The 17,161-nt window shown below is 49.0% G+C and overlaps 1 protein-coding gene across 1 annotated transcript in view; it reads right to left on the bottom strand.

The window, feature by feature from the left end:
• Positions 1-13,589, bottom strand: part of MFRP (membrane frizzled-related protein) — a 28,189-nt gene extending 14,600 nt beyond the window's left edge. Inside the window, exons 1-4 of the mRNA XM_032976330.2 lie at positions 11,765-13,589; positions 3,017-3,089; positions 1,593-1,712; positions 384-434 (exon numbers count right to left, since the gene is read on the bottom strand). Coding sequence (XP_032832221.2) covers positions 384-434; positions 1,593-1,712; positions 3,017-3,089; positions 11,765-11,827 — 307 coding nt within the window. The 5' untranslated portion in view covers positions 11,828-13,589. The remainder of the gene's footprint in view (positions 1-383; positions 435-1,592; positions 1,713-3,016; positions 3,090-11,764) is intronic.
• Between the last annotated feature and the right edge of the window lie 3,572 nt (positions 13,590-17,161).

The following is a 17,161-nucleotide window of genomic DNA, read 5'->3' as shown; positions in this document are numbered from 1 at the left end:
GGAATGGTGGTAGTAATGAGGGGGGATTAAAGGGGTTGTGGGGTGAGCTAGGGAAAATAAGTGAATTTTGAGTGAGGAACGGAAACTAGTGAGCGAAGGTGACTGTTCAATGTGATCTGGGTAATTAAGGAGGGGGGGGGGGGTGCATCATGACTTTACCGGTGCTCGTTGCGTCTGTGCGCTGCTCTTTACTGGGATGGAGAGAAGGAAGATGCAAAGAGGTGGCAGCACAAAGATGTAAGGGTGCCTGCGGGGGGGGGGGGGGGGGGAGTTTGAAGAGAGGTCCATAGAGAAGGTGGTGCAGCGTTGAGGAGCCAGGGGGAAGCAGCAGAAAGACAGCTGTTGAGGATTTCGCTGAAGCAGCGGAAGGTGAGCGACAGCACCTGGGCTTGGTGCGTTCGTGGCGTTGTTCCACGGCCGAGACGACTGGGACACTGTGTTTCACACCGCACACACATTCACACGTGAGCATTGGACACACATTCACTTCCTTATTTACTTTTTACTTAATGACTTATTTGTCCAGGAAAGCCACAATGAGTGGGAGGACTTCTTTTCCGGAGGGTCCAGCATTGGCTTTTTTATTTTATGATGTTTCCTGCCGAATAATGATGAGAGTATATACACGTGGGAGGAAACAAGAGCTTCCAGAGAAAACACACGTGCGTGAGTGAGCAACACTCCATCCCCGCACAGATGGAAACAGATGGCTATTAGCCCACTTGCATTGCTGCCTTCTCTTGGCGAGCCAGAGTATGGCACCTTGACGCCCACGGGAAGGGAGTTTTGCAACATTTGTGCGATCCACCAACCCTAGTTAGCTCCACAGTGCTGGACTGCAGGCAGCCAAGTGCATAGCCAGCACCACACCCGGCTTATGTCGATGCACTGCCTACCACTGCACATGCTATGCCGGTGCACGCACGTGCAAGTAGATGCCAATGCACATTGTCATCTTGCTTTTTAAAATATTTTTTTCTCCAAACTTGATCCCAATTTGGCTGTTGACGTCACATCATGTGACGCTGGCAGAGGAGTGCAACCCCTCATATTAGAGAACGGTCCCCAGAAGCAGATATCACAGAACTACTTCTGAAATCCATACAAGTGACCTCTGTTCCACACTATAGAGGGCAGCGCCTTCCCACTCGGCCTGCTAACAATTCACGTTCCTCACATGATAACCAAATTTATGTTTTTTTAATTATCAGAGCTGAAATTTAGCCTAATTAGGTACAAAACCAAATGCAATATGACGGGTTTTTATGCAATCATTGGTTGAGACCTTCAAGTCACTAGAATTGAGAACTCCAGTTCACTGGAGAGCCCCTCGTGTTGGTGCTCACCAAATGGCACTTTCCCCAACAGTCCGTGAAAGTCTACGCAGGGAGGGTTCTTTGTGATGGGAAATATTATAGAGGGGTGGACTCACGGAGGGTGTGGGTGGTGTTGGGGTGTGCTGTGAGTTGTGGTGTGGCTGTGTTGAGGATGCTATGGGAGGGGTGGACTCACGGTGGGTGTGGGTGGTGTTGGGGTGTGCTGTGAGTGGTGGTGTGCCTGTGTTGAGTATGCTATGGAAGGGGTGGACTAACGGAGGGTGTGAGTGGTGATCGCTGCTGCTGATGCAAGAGCAGCGGCTCCCAGCACAAACGCCACTCCCTGCAGCAGCCTGCGCACGCTCCACACGCCGCTCCACACGCTGTGCCGCACGCCTGCACGCACACAGATAAAGATCCCCCGTATAGCCTTTAACAGTTAAGGCAAGTACTGTACTGTTAGCCAGCACCTATGGAGGGGGTGGGTGCCCTATACCACGCCCGGCCGCCTTTGTCTCACCAGTGCTGATATGTACACAGCAAAATAGGTACTACACATATAGACTACATCCCACACACACCACCGTACCGCACTTAAGCATTGCATTGATGCTTGAGTACAAACCCCATATTTGTGTTAGAAGTCATGTTCTTCTCTTTGTTGGTTACATCATACAATACCTCAGAGTTACATCACAAAATCAGCACGCGCTCTATCTAAACCTTTAACAACGTTCCTGTTCATTCTGTTCACTATCAAGGATTCGCAATGGATGTAATAAAAAGTAAAGAACAGCACAGCAGAAGACACCTTAGTTTGAAAGAATCATAAAATGGAATGTTTCTTCCAAATAGTTCCGCATCACTGAGCGCTAATGAATATTTTCAGATAATATTCACCAAAATTCGGATCGTCTCATGTGAACAATTTAACGTGTTCAGCAATTCTATGACTTCGTGTTTCTTAGCCAATGTGCCTCACAGCTCGGCGGCCCTCGATGCCTCTCGGAGTCGAGAGCGTGCGGCCCGCGGACGCGCGAGGCCCTGCCACTTACAAATAGCCCACAAACCTTTTTATTATCCATCATTGCGAGCTTCTTCGCCGCGCTGGATCGGGTTTTAGAAGGGCATGTGTTCAACTCGGCAACCCTGCGTCTTTAAATCTCGTGCGCTCGGTTACTTTCTGCCACTGCAAGCAAGGGTCTTCTTGGGGCGCCGTGGTGGTGAGATGTAAACTCCCTCGACTGTTATGGAGGTCTTGGTTTCGATCCTGACCCTGACGCCTGTTGTATATGTACAGATTGCATGTTCTCCCCGTGGTCACGTGGATTTTTCTCTGGGTCCTCCGGTTTTTCCCTCCACATTTAGACTCAACATTCGTTTAGGGTATTTGTCTGATATACATTTTTACACGATAAGCCCACTTCGTTGAGCTATCAGTTGTAATGACCAGGTCGCTTCTGAAAAAAATTGCAATATAGCTCTTGCAGAGAAAGGAGCGAGTAAACAACGGTTGTCATATTGAGTTAAATGTCCTATTTGGTCAAATGTTCCATTCAGCCAATCATAACTCAGTGCAGGCACGGTATATATTGCTTGAGATGCAGAGTTGTGAAAAACACGATTGAATGCTTGTTATGTTAATAAAGGGATCGCTCTACGTGATGGGTCCTCATCAGTGCTAGAGTGAGTTGTCTTACCTGGAGTGGCATCAGGTGTCTCGTTATCTCCCTCAGTCGGACTGGGTTCGAATGCAGGATTGCAGAAATCTGTCTTCTCGTCACACCACATGCACGCAGGATCACACCACGAATTATTTGCTGCCAAAGACAAAGGTCTCCCCACGTAGCTTGCGACGGGCCACTGGGATGACTGCTGTTGGTGAGAACCTGTTAATGCCGGTACCAGGGAATGAGGGGATAGTGAGGTCAGAACCAGGACTTGAGGGGATAGTGAGGTCAGAACCAGGGCTTGAGGGGATAGTGAGGCTAGAACCAGGGAACGAGGGGATAGTGAGGTCAGAACTAGGGCATGAGGGGATAGTGAGGTCAGAACCAGGGCTTGAGGGGATAGTGAAGTCAGAACCAGGGAATGAGGGGATAGTGAGGCCAGAACCAGGGAATGAGGGGATAGTGAGGTTAGAACCAGGGAATGAGGGGATAGTGAGGCCAGAACCAGGGAATGAGGGGATAGTGAGGTCAGAACCAGGGAATGAGGGGATAGTGAGGCCAGAACCAGGTCTTGAGGGGATAGTGAGGTCTGAACCAGGGAATGAGGGGATAGTGAGGCCAGAACCAGGGCATGAGGGGATAGTGAGGTCAGAACCAGGGAATGAGGAGATAGTGAGGTCAGAACCAGGGCTTGAGGGGATAGTGAGGTCAGAACCAGGGCTTGAGGGGATAGTGAGGTCAGAACCAGGGCTTGAGGGGATAGTGAGGTCAGAACCAGGACTTGAGGGGATAGTGAGGTCAGAACCAGGGCTTGAGGGGATAGTGAGGTCAGAACCAGGACTTGAGGGGATAGTGAGGTCAGAACCAGGGAATGAGGGGATAGTGAGGTCAGAGCCAGGGCTTGAAGGGATAGTGAGGTCAGAACCAGGGAACGAGGGGATAGTGAGGCCAGAACCAGGGAATGAGGGGATAGTGAGGTCAGAACCAGGGAATGAGGGGATAGTGAGGTCAGAGCCAGGGCTTGAGAGGATAGTGAGGCCAGAACCAGGGAACGAGGGGATAGTGAGGCCAGAACCAGGGAATGAGGGGATAGTGAGGCCAGAGCCAGGGCTTGAGGGGATAGTGAGGTCAGAACCAGGGCATGAGGGGATAGTGAGGTCAGAACCAGGGAATGAGGGGATAGTGAGGCCAGAGCCAGGGCTTGAGGGGATAGTGAGGTCAGAACCAGGGAATGAGGGGATAGTGAGGCCAGAACCAGGGCATGAGGGGATAGTGAGGTCAGAGCCAGGGCATGAGGGGATAGTGAGGTCAGAACCAGGGCATGAGGGGATAGTGAGGTCAGAGCCAGGGCTTGAAGGGATAGTGAGGCCAGAGCCAGGGCATGAGGGGATAGTGAGGTCAGAGCCAGGGCATGAGGGGATAGTGAGGTCAGAGCCAGGGCTTGAGGGGATAGTGAGGTCAGAGCCAGGGAACGAGGGGATAGTGAGGTCAGAGCCAGGGCATGAGGGGATAGTGAGGTCAGAGCCAGGGAACGAGGGGATAGTGAGGTCAGAGCCAGGGCATGGGGGGATAGTGAGGTCAGAACCAGGGCTTGCCGCCCTCCTTTCTCTCCACTGTGCTGGCCTTAAAACACCACAGTTGGTACGTATTCGTGGCTGAGTTGACTTAGGGGAGGTCCAGGGTAGGTTCAGGTATCACACCATCTCCACAGTTTTAATGGTGGTGGTCGTGGTAAATATTTGTGGTGGTGTACGTGGTGGTGAGTATATTAATCGTGAGGTTGGCGTTGATATTTGCGTTGGTATTTAAATCCCCTGTCTGCTCTGTCTTACTGTGTTATTGCAGTTTCTGACTGGCTCGCAGCAAATTTTCTTGAACTAAATAACGTTTAAACTGAAATTCACTAAGTTGGGGAAAATGTATTACCTTACAACAATCTACTGTCCATCTGCTTGACCCTGATCTCTATATTCGTCAACAGGCACGAAATCTGGGGTTTCATTCTTGACTCTAACCTCTCCTTTTCTTCTCACATTTCCTATATGTGCAAGACCAATTACTTTCATCTTCGCAACATTCCTCGTATCCGCAACTGTCTCTCCGATATGGCTGCAGAAACAATAATACATGCATTTGTAACTTCCAGGCTAGACTGCTGCCATTCTCTGTTATTTGGCCTTCCTTTGCCTCTCTTGCAACGTGTGCAGTATGTTCAAAACACAGCTGCAAGAGTACTCACTCATCATACTCTTAAACGTCAACATATACACCCATGTTACGAACCCTCCACTGGCTACCTATTCAGTCCAGAATCACCTGAAAGATTGCAAAATTCTTCACGTGCTGGCCCCTGCCTATCTTTCCCCTCCGATTTCAGTTTACTCCCCTCTCCAGGTTCTCCGTTCATCTTCTCTAGCTAGGCATGCTCTCCACCACACAAAAAAAACGTAAAACCATTGGTGGATGAGCTTTCTCATGCGCAACCCCTAAAGTCTGGGATACCCTCCCACTCTCACAAATCAACTCTATCATATTATTACAATCTGAACTAAAGACATGTTTATTCATCCAGGCATACGCTGAAAACTAGGTGATCACATTTAGGACATTTGACCAATTGGTCTAAATTAGTCAGAACTTTTTGGCACTCCACTACCTCTCCTGTGAAGGCTTCCTGGCTTGGTTGGGAAGTTGGGATTATGGTCTGAGATGTGACCTAAAGGATTCATTTATTTGTTGTGATACATTTTTGGTTGCTTTTGCTCTTGTTTTTAGTGCCATTTCTTTATTTGTTTATTCATTTCTTATTTTGCTTGGTAGCAGGGTTTTCATTTGTTTGGCAGTGGTTGTATATGTGATTTGATCCTCATATATAATGAATGTCCAGCTTTATAGTATGCTATTCGCATGAATGACGCGATCTAAAACTAAATTATTATTTAATTTTCCATGTGTGCATCCTCATCATCTGCATCTGCTATGAAGCGTCTGTGAGTTCAATCAACGCAACTGTGAGCAGGCCCGTTCACTCATAAATGCCCCGAACCCCGGAATGTCCTCCCACCTCTACCTCCGGAATGTTCTTCCACCGGTTCACCCGAGAATGTCTTCGTTTATCCCTGGTTTTTAAATCCAGAACTAAGACGAATTTAATAAGGCTTTCCGATGGGCCCAACTTATTTGTGATCATATGACTTGATGTTGATACTGTATTTCAGTCGGTTTCATGTAACAAGACTTAATCTTTCTAACGTTTTAGACGGTATATATCAATAATTCATCAGGTGAACATGCTCTTGGGAGGGTGCAATTACCTCCAATTGTGATTGTTTTTTTTACACTCACGTAAAAGTTATTTGTTTTATGTTGTAAGCTTTTACGTGGATTACAAAGGTATGCATATAATTAAACCAGTAAAAGTGGCGTAAAGACAAATTACAGTACCACGTCATCGTTAATAATTCAGTTAATTTGAGGTCAACCTCATAAGCTGGAAAGAAATAAAAAACAGTGTAAAGTAATATTCCAACAGATGTAAATATAAAACAACCCATAATATGGTTAAGCCTGGCATGCCAACACTTGTATATTGACGTGAGAGGAAAACAAAACTATGATACTGTAATGAGATGTAAATAAGTGATGCACAGTAGTTGCCTAATTGTATAATGTATAGCCCCCTCAATCCACTGCTGGATGAAGGTTCTCCCAATGCTGTGTCGGTCATGAAAGTTGTTTGACCATACTTCACCAATATGGTCAACGCACATTGGTGAAGTGGTTAGGGGGAAGGACCAGGACTGGTTCAAAGGTCACTCCGACACTGATGTTTGCCATACCCTCGAATCGAACTGATGTGGCCATGTGCTATGAAGAAGGGCCATTTGCCCGAAAACTCGCTCTTTACGTCTATATTTTTTCCCCTTTATAAGGCAGTGTTATTGACGAATGTGTTGAGTTTTAGTGTGGCTGGATACACAGTGCAGTGCGTTAATAACTGGGCCACCACTCTACCTCTCAGCGCGATAGAGTGCGGTGAGCAAAGTGTGACGTGCGGAACACGTGAGGGGTGTGTGTGTGTGCAGGTGCTCGCTAACAGCACTTTCCCCAACAGTCTGTTTATCCGGCGACGCGAGTTCGATTCCCGCTCATAGCCAACACCAGTGAATATCTAAAACTGCGCCTCCCCTAGGTCGACTCATCGCCACTGGGGAGACAAAGGCGGCCGGGCGTGGTACTGGCCACCCACCCCCTCGTGTGCCGAACCGACCTTTATAGGAGCTCGCTAACAGCACTTGCCGCAACAGTCTGTTAAGGCTATACCTCCGATTAGCACGGTTGACTACGTACGGTGCGAAAGAAGTTCAACATTCATACGGGGGCTCTTTATCTTTGTTTTGTGCAGAGTGTGGGCCAGGATTTGGAGGTGTATGATGTGTGCTTTGAGGCGTGTATACATTTTTTATTTTGCTGATGTCAAAATCAGTGCAGCGTTTTTATTTATAGTGAATCAATGCTGATAAAAGTATGTACATCCAGAACGCCCTAGGGCTTTTTGATTGTGTAAAATATAATTTTATGTGGAGAGACGGATTTCTCAAGGGGACATTGATTGTGTATTTTTTCAATATATACATTTCCACAACGACGCTCATGATTATTTGATGTGACTTTTTTTTAAACACAATAGCTGAGCACATGCTTTAAACACAATAGCTGAGCACATGCTTTAAACACAATAGCTGAGCACATGCTTTAAACACAATAGCTGAGCACATGCCTAAAGGGCCCTAAAACGTCAAGCGGCCAGTAAAAAAACCAGCACAATCTAAGTTGAAATCTGCAAGAGTTATCAACAAGTTACCAAAATTGAACAACAGTTAAAAGGACTACGGACTATATAGTAAACCAGAGTAGTCGACGCTCCTTCAACAGAGGGGGAACAGCAGAACTACACCAACTTTCTCCTGAAGCCCTCTCGTGGCTTGCAAACAGCGACTTTGGCATTTGTATCCTGAACATATTGCTGCCATGATACGCAATAATAGAATAAGATATTGGCAAAAGAGACGTGTCGGTTAGTGTAGCTGTGCTGTCATCCGAAGCGTGCTGACCCTTGCTTATCTCGTCAAGAAACATAAACCATCATGCGAACTCTGGGTATCCTCGCACCGTTGAACTAAGACGGTCATCGCATCGCGTCGCGCTTTCGGATGCGCTTCTGCGGCCGTCTGGAACGCTCTTTCTTTCGATATTAGGAAGTCACTGGAGCTATGCACCTTTTGATCTAGATTGAAAGCTCGTTTCTTTATAACTGCTTTTTGTGTTTAGTCTGTTGTCCTTCCCCCCCGCACCTCCGATTAGCGCGGTTGGCTACGTACGGTGCAAAATTAGTTCAACATACAGTGCGTGCAAATGTGTACGGGGTTGTGCGTGGTATTTGTTTGGAGTCTGCGATGTGGAGATTTTAAACTGGGGGTTGTCAATGCTGCTGAGAGGAGGAAGACAAGCAGTATGTGAGCTCTGGCTCTGGAGAAGACCGTTACGTAGTGTCCAGTGGACAGCAAAGAAAAACCCATGAAAGTAACTGCACAATATTGGTGACATTACGGCCACATCGTACACCGTAATAAGAGAGATGGAAACGAGGTTATGTTGGACACATAGCTGGGAAAGTCATGGGGAAAACCTGGAGAAACTGTCGATGTCTGGTATAAGTTGAAGGAAAAAATTAACAGAGGTTCACGGAGACTCCGATGGACCAAAATTGTTGTAAATGTCACCTGGAGGACAGGAAACCGTGGTGATGGCAAAGCCAAAACTCACAGAGGGGCCCAGTCGCTTCATCACCGAGGTCATAGATCCACGCAGATGAGTAGATAGAGAGAAGTGGAGGTTCACGCGGGGTGTGATGTGTGTGAGGTGAGTGATGTGTGTGAGGTGAGTGATGTGTGTGAGGTGTCTGATGTGTGTGAGGTGTGTGAGGTGAGTGATGTGTGTGAGGTGATTGATGTGTGTGAGGTGAGTGATGTGTGTGAGGTGAGTGATGTGTGTGAGGTGAGTGATGTGTGTGAGGTGTGTGAGGTGAGTGATGTGTGTGAGGTGTGTGAGGTGAGTGATGTGTGTGAGGTGATTGATGTGTGTGAGGTGTGTGAGGTGTGTGAGGTGAGTGATGTGTGTGAGGTGAGTGATGTGTGTGAGGTGTGTGATGTGTGTGAGGTGTGTGAGGTGTGTGAGGTGAGTGAGGTGTGTGAGGTGAGTGATGTGTGTGAGGTGAGTGATGTGTGAGAGGTGTGTGATGTGTGTGAGGTGAGTGATGTGTGTGAGGTGAGTGATGTGTGTGAGGTGTGTGAGATGAGTGATGTGTGTGAGGTGAGTGATGTGTGTGAGGTGAGTGATGTGTGTGAGGTGTGTGAGGTGAGTGAGGTGTGTGAGGTGAGTGAGGTGTGTGAGGTGAGTGATGTGTGTGAGGTGAGTGAGGTGTGTGAGGTGAGTGATGTGTGTGAGGTGAGTGATGTGTGTGAGGAGAGTGATGTGAGTGAGGCCAGTGATGTGTGTGAGGTGAGTGATGTGTGTGATGTGTGTGTGGTGAGTGATGTGAGTGATGTGTGTGAGGTGAGCAATGTGTGTGAGGTGAGTGATGTGTGTAAGGTCAGTGAGGTGAGTGATGTGTGTGAGGCGAGGGGTATGATGTGAGGTGAGTGAGGTGTGTGAGGTCAGTGATGTGTGTGAGGTGAGTGAGGTGTGTGAGGTGAGTGATGTGTGTGAGGTGAGTGATGTGTGTGAGGAGAGTGATGTGAGTGAGGCCAGTGATGTGTGTGAGGTGAGTGATGTGTGTGATGTGTGTGTGGTGAGTGATGTGTGTGAGGTGAGTGATGTGTGTGAGGTGAGTGATGTGTGTGATGTGTGTGTGGTGAGTGATGTGAGTGATGTGTGTGAGGTGAGCAATGTGTGTGAGGTGAGTGATGTGTGTGAGGTCAGTGAGGTGAGTGATGTGTGTGAGGCGAGGGGTATGATGTGAGGTGAGTGATGTGTGTGAGGTGAGTGATGTGTGTGACGTGAGTGATGTGTGTGATGTGTTTGTGGTGAGTGATGTGAGTGATGTGTGTGAGGTGTGTGATGCGTGTGAGGTCAGTGAGGTGAGTGATGTGTGTGAGGTGAGTGAGGTGTGTGAGGTGAGTGATGTGTGTGAGGTGAGTGATGTGTGTGAGGTGTGTGAGGTGAGTGATGTGTGTGAGGTGAGTGATGTGTGTGAGGTGAGTGATGTGTGTGAGGTGAGTGATGTGTGTGAGGTGAGTGATGTGTGTGAGGTGTGTGAGGTGTGTGAGGTGAGTGATGTGTGTGAGGTGAGTGATGTGTGTGAGGTGTGTGAGGTGTGTGAGGTGAGTGAGGTGTGTGAGGTGAGTGATGTGTGTGAGGTGAGTGAGGTGTGTGAGGTGAGTGATGTGTGTGAGGTGTGTAAGATGAGTGATGTGTGTGAGGTGAGTGATGTGTGTGAGGTGAGTGAGGTGTGTGAGGTGAGTGAGGTGTGTGAGGTGAGTGATGTGTGTGAGGTGAGTGATGTGTGTGAGGTGAGTGATGTGTGTGAGGTGAGTGAGGTGAGTGAGGTGTGTGAGGTGAGTGATGTGTGTGAGGTGAGTGAGGTGAGTGAGGTGAGTGATGTGCGTGAGGTGAGTGATGTGTGTGAGGTGAGTGAGGTGAGTGATGTGCGTGAGGTGAGTGATGTGTGTGAGGTGTGTGAGGTGAGTGATGTGTGTGAGGTGAGTGATGTGTGTGAGGTGAGTGAGGTGTGTGAGGTGAGTGATGTGTGTGAGGTGAGTGATGTGTGTGAGGTGAGTGATGTGAGTGAGGTGAGTGATGTGTGTGAGGTGAGTGATGTGTGTGAGGTGTGTGAGGTGAGTGATGTGTGTGAGGTGAGTGATGTGTGTGAGGTGAGTGATGTGAGTGAGGTGAGTGATGTGTGTGAGGTGAGTGATGTGTGTGAGGTGTGTAAGGTGAGTGATGTGTGTGAGGTGAGTGATGTGTGTGATGTGTGTGAGGTGTGTAAGGTGAGTGATGTGTGTGAGGTGAGTGATGTGTGTGATGTGTGTGAGGTGAGTGAGGTGTGTGAGGTGAGTGATGTGTGTGAGGTGAGTGATGTGAGTGAGGTGAGTGATGTGTGTGAGGTGAGTGATGTGTGTGAGGTGTGTAAGGTGAGTGATGTGGGTGAGGTGAGTGAGGTGTGTGAGGTGAGTGAGGTGTGTGAGGTGAGTGATGTGTGTGAGGTGAGTGAGGTGTGTGAGGTGAGTGATGTGTGTGAGGTGAGTGATGTGTGTGAGGTGAGTGATGTGTGTGAGGTGAGTGAGGTGTGTGAGGTGAGTGATGTGTGTGAGGTGAGTGATGTTTGTGAGGTGAGTGAGGTGTGTGAGGTGAGTGATGTGTGTGATGTGTGTGAGGTGAGTGATGTGTGTGATGTGTGTGAGGTGTGTGATGTGTGTGAGGTGAGTGATGTGTGTGATGTGTGTGAGGTGAGTGATGTGTGTGAGGGGAGTGATGTGTGTGAGGTGAGTGATGTGTGTGAGGTGAGTGATGTGTGTGAGGTGAGTGATGTGTGTGAGGTGAGTGATGTGTATGATGTGTGTGAGGTGAGTGACGTGTGTGAGGTGAGTGATGTGTGTGAGGTGAGTGAGGTGTGTGAGGTGAGTGATGTGTGTGAGGTGAGTTAGGTGTGTGAGGTGAGTGATGTGTGTGAGGTGAGTGATGTGAGTGAGGTGAGTGATGTGATATTGTCCACCTCACCTTGTTGTTGTCATTCTTGTGCAGCTCCTGTACTTGCGGGAGAGCCCAACTCTTCCCACGCATCCCGGCGCGACGCAATGCGTGCACACAGCACGCACACAGCACTCCTCACACAGCACTCCTCACACAGCACTCCTCACACAGCACTCCTCACACAGCACTCCTCACACAGCACTCCTCACTCCTCACACAGCACTCCTCACACAGCACACAGCACTCCTCACACAGCACTCCTCATACAGCACGCACACAGCACTCCTCACACAGCACACAGCACTCCTCACTCCTCACACAGCACTCCTCACACCGCACTCCTCACACAGCACTCCTCACACAGCACACAGCACTCCTCACACAGCACTCCTCACACAGCACACAGCACTCCTCACTCCTCACACAGCACTCCTCACACAGCACTCCTCACACAGCACTCCTCACACAGCACTCCTCACTCAGCACTCCTCCAGCACTCCTCACACAACACTCCTCACTCAGCACTCCTCACTCAGCACTCCTCACACAGCACTCTTCACACAGCACTCCTCACACAACACTCCTCACTCAGCACTCCTCACACAGCACTCCTCACTCAGCACTCCTCACACAGCACTCCTCACTCCTCACACAGCACTCCTCACACAGCACACAGCACTCCTCACACAGCACTCCTCACTCCTCACACAGCACTCCTCACACAGCACTCCTCACTCAGCACTCCTCACACAGCACTCCTCACACAGCACTCCTCACACAGCACACAGCACTCCTCACACAGCACTCCTCACTCCTCACTCCTCACACAGCACTCCTCATTCCTCACACAGCACTCCTCACACAGCACTCCTCACACAGCACTCCTCATACAGCACTCCTCACACAGCACACAGCACTCCTCACACAGCACTCCTCACACAGCACTCCTCACACAAGGTCCCCCGTGTAGCCCTAACAGACTGTTGGGCTAAGCGTCGAGCAGCTATGACGGCCTGCACGGCACACGAAGGGGACGGGTGACCAGCACCACGCCCGGACACTGTTTTGTCTACCCAGTGGCGATGTTTACATATCGCACCAGAATCGATCTAAGGGAGGCCCGGGACCGGTTCAGATAACCGCCGCTGCTGTTGACCGTGAGCGGGAATCGACCTCGGGTGAGCTGGGGGGGTCGCAGCGATAAAAGCTGCAGCCAACGCTACCTCGCGACGCGACCTCGTCACTCACTCCTCGCCATGCACTCGGAAACTCGCACCCCACTGCCACTGCCACTCACTACCACTCACTGCCACTTACTGCCACTGCCACTCACTACCACTCACTGACACTCACTACCACTCACTGCCACTCACTGCCACTGCCACTCACTGCCACTCACTCCCACTCACTACCACTTACTGCCACTCACTACCACTCACCGGCACTGCCACTCACTGCTACTCACCAGCACTGCCACTCACTGCCACTGCCACTCACCGGCACTGCCACTCACTGCCACTCACTACCACTTACTGCCACTCACCGGCACTGCCACTCACCAGCACTGCCACTCACCAGCATTGCCACTCATTGCCACTCATTGCCACTCACTGCTACTCACTGCCACTCGCTGCCACCCACTGCCACTCACCGGCACTGCCACCTACTGCCACTCACTGCCACTCACCGGCACTGCCACTCACTGCCACTCACTCACCCTACCCATCCATCACACGCGGCCCATCACCACCCCTCCAGCTCAGCTCGCGCGTGTGTGGCGAGCGTGGTGCTCCGCTCCGAGTGAGAGCCGTGGGTGGGCACGTCTCAGTGCTCGCCGCTCGCTGCCGGGTCAACTCAACGGTGGCGGGGCTCCAACCCCCACCTCCTCCTCACCCACCGTCCCCAATCAACGCTGACCGCGTGCGTGCGTGCGCGCAAGTAGGATGGCGCGAGGTGGATTACGCGTCTACGTGTGTGTGAGAGTGTGTGTTAAGTGGGGGGCGGGCGGGGGGGGGCGATAAGTGTGGACGTTTTTGAAAGTGGAAGTGCGCGTAAGGGTGTGTTTGTGCTGAAGTGGGGGACCGAGGATAAGTGGGCGAGCGTGAAAAAGGGGGCATGAGCGTAAGTGGGTGTTTGCGTGTGCTTGAATTTGCGCGCGTGCGCGTGTGTGTGTGTGCGCATCTTCATGTGTGGGGGAGTGGTGCTGGCCACCCACCCCCTCGTGTGCTGTGCCGGCCTTCATAGGTGCTCGCTAACAGCATTTGCCCCAACAGTCTGTTAAGGCTATATGGGATGGGTCTTTGTATTTGTGGTGGTGAGCGGTGGTGTAGCGGTTAGCGCGCTGCGCTACGAACCCGGCGAGCCGAGTTCGATTCCCGCTCACGGTCAACACCAGTGACGATTATATGAACCGGTCCTGGGTCTCCCCTAGGTCGACTCAGCCTTAAATGAGTACCTGGTGCGTGCGTGTAAACATCGCCACTGGGAAAACAAAGGCGGCCGAGCGTTGTGCCCCCTTCTCGCGTGCCGTGCTGACAGCACTTGTCCCAAGAGCTGTTAAAGGATATACGGGGGATGTGTGTAAGTGTTCGTATACATTGAAAATTAAGTTCACTCGTATATATGCAGGTTTTATGACAAAACAGTGCATTATAAGATTTTTATATTTCAAACTATATTTTTTAATACTTCGACCGTGAAAATTATGAAAATGGAGGATATGCCAAATAATAATGATTAAAGTTAATTTTAATAGATTGTATTCTTATTTATAGACCAAGAGTTTCACTCTGCATGTTCTTGAGGACTACTGCGTGTGTTGGATTTTCGTTTCAACTGATCTCTTGATTACTTAATGGAACTAATTACCGTCTTATTTAGACTTTTCCAGTTGCATTCAACTCAGAAACAAGTGGAGGCAGTTCAGCGAAGTGCTGAATAACGTGCCTGTGACTAAACACGGTGTCGCGTGCTACTCCGGGACCAGGATTGCCTGAAGCCTCCCCCACAGTTAACACTGGAAACCAGAAGTTTTTCAAAAAAAGTTTTTTAATTTTTTTAATTTTGTTTCTCTACTGTTTAATACATAATATAAATGTTTTTGAATAGTTTAAAAATGTCCTTCTGTATATTTTTGGAATGAACTTTTACAGTTGAATGCTAATAAAACCAATGTATGGTAATTTGCTAGTTTTGTCTTTTATTACAATTTGATTAAGTCATATGTGTATTTGACCATTGGTAATTGACTGTCAACAAATGTATATTTTACCAGAAATTATTAGAAGTATTTATTAAGTGATATAGTTTTTATATGGTACCTTATTGGCAACGCTGCCATTAATAATACAAAATACACTTTTCACATACTGTAATGTCATATACTGCAAATTAGTTTTGAAGGTAATTTGCTGACATTTTTCTACCGTGTAATTGTTATCGTAATATAAATTCGTATCGTAATATGAAGTACTGTGATACTGTTTTTATTACTGGAAACCCAGCTGCCAAACAAGTGATGTGGCTTGGTGTGACTAAAAAATACACGCGCCATAAAAAATATATATTCTAATGGGAATCACTCAACATATTCGTCAATAACAATAGAATGACGTTTCGGGTGATGACCCTTCTTAACTGTAATGAGCAAGAACACAGACTTAAGCCAGGGCTGACGCTAGAGGGGTGTTGGGCTGGGCCGTGCACCGCCAAACGTTCCTTTGGCCCCAACCCAAGTTCACTCTGAAAAAATAAGAATACTTTTTACCCTTTCTGGCAATGAACCATGTGTTAATATGTTGAAATACCAAATAAAAACCTTTTTCAAGGAAGGTTTCTATCTTAACACTTGTTTATTGCTAGAAAGTGTAAAACCTATTCTTATTTTTTCATACTTTGCTACTGTAAAAACAAAGTCCCATGTTCAAGTTCACTCTCCTTAGCAGTATATCACTGTGATGGTGCCCCCGCGTAAAACATCTTTACTGGGCCCCGCAACATCAAAGAGGAGCTAAAGCTTGGCTTGAAACACTCCCGGGAAGAAACCCATGTGCTGCAGTGATGGAGTCACGAGTGGTGAGATCAGCTCGTGCGAATGGGAAAGATGGGTCGTTTCGTTGCGAGACCATCATAGATGACGCTGTTTGTCTCTCAATGGAGCCGTTTTTCTCGTGGAACTGATGTGACTTCACTCAAGGCATGAGCGTGAGCTCTTGTTTCTTTCTGCTGACTCTCACTGAGTGACACCATGATCAGATAAAGGACCCATACTGCCAAGCTGAAGTCTGGGGAAAGTCTCAGCCAATAATATATCACGATTCACCAATGTTAGTCCTGGTCTGGTATCGAACTCAGGTCTTCAGGGCCATACGCCACATACCGCTCTACCCATCACAGTGTATATGGGAGTAAAGGCACCTCCTCTAATCTTCGTGTGCATGTATGTGTAGTGGCCTTATTGACGTCGGAGACTGTTCACTTGAGGCAACACGTATTTATTACTGACAGTGGCGAATCTGATACTTGAAGAGGTAACGGCCTCTTCACCCGTGCTCTATAGAGGGTACGTTCCCCGAGCTTTAGCCCACGCTAGCTTCCTGGTTCCCTCTATCCTGGTCCTCTCTCAGGAGGCTATCTGACCTGGCACAGCTTCGGCGCAGGTCCCGATCACCAGCCACACGAGTCTGGCCCTCAGAAGGACATCGGGCCTCGCGGCTCTGGTGTCGCACCCTGGCTTGCTTTGCCCGGCCCTCAAAAGGACAGCGGGCCAAAGGAGTTCCAGGGTCTGGCTAGTCGATCTTCTTTCTTCACTGGCTCTTCATCTTGCTTGAGTCGAAGTGCCTCTCAGCTCCCCGGGTCCCACCTTTTATACTGTCCCTCACTGAGGGGTGGGGCTGGGAGGGATCACAGCATCCCCCACAGCCTCCCAGGGTGGTGGCCGTAGCGGACGTGTTTGTGGCCACCGTTATACAACCGCGTGTCACCCTCCCGTAACACCGCTACATATGCATGCACTCAGTCACGTGTATTCCCACCAGAGGCATTGAGGGACTAAGCCATCACATGACATGCAGTCACATTCCACACACATCTCAAGCAAACTCCGTGCAGCACCCAATCTGTATGGCCATGAGTTAGGGTGTTTGCTTCACTGGTACTCTTAATGGCACAACTAACACCGTTGGTTATAGCAGGCGAGTTAGCACAACAGTTAAATGCAAATGGAAATTGATTGAATGCTGATATATAAGGCTTCAAAGGTCGGCAGTCAGCGCAGTGCACATCCAATTAAAATGACGGTGATGACGTGGTTTAGCGCACTGCGCCATGAACACAGCCGCCCGAGAGTTCGATTCCCGACCACAGCTCACGTCAACAGTGAGTGACATCTGAACCATTCCTGGGCTCATCTTCTCCAGGCCTGCA

Source organism: Petromyzon marinus, chromosome 3 (genome assembly GCF_048934315.1).
Source record: "Petromyzon marinus isolate PM22_M1 ecotype Great Lakes invasive population chromosome 3, UKy_Petmar_22M1.pri1.0, whole genome shotgun sequence".
Lineage (NCBI taxonomy): Eukaryota > Metazoa > Chordata > Hyperoartia > Petromyzontiformes > Petromyzontidae > Petromyzon > Petromyzon marinus.
This window is presented reverse-complemented; position numbering and strand designations above follow the sequence as displayed.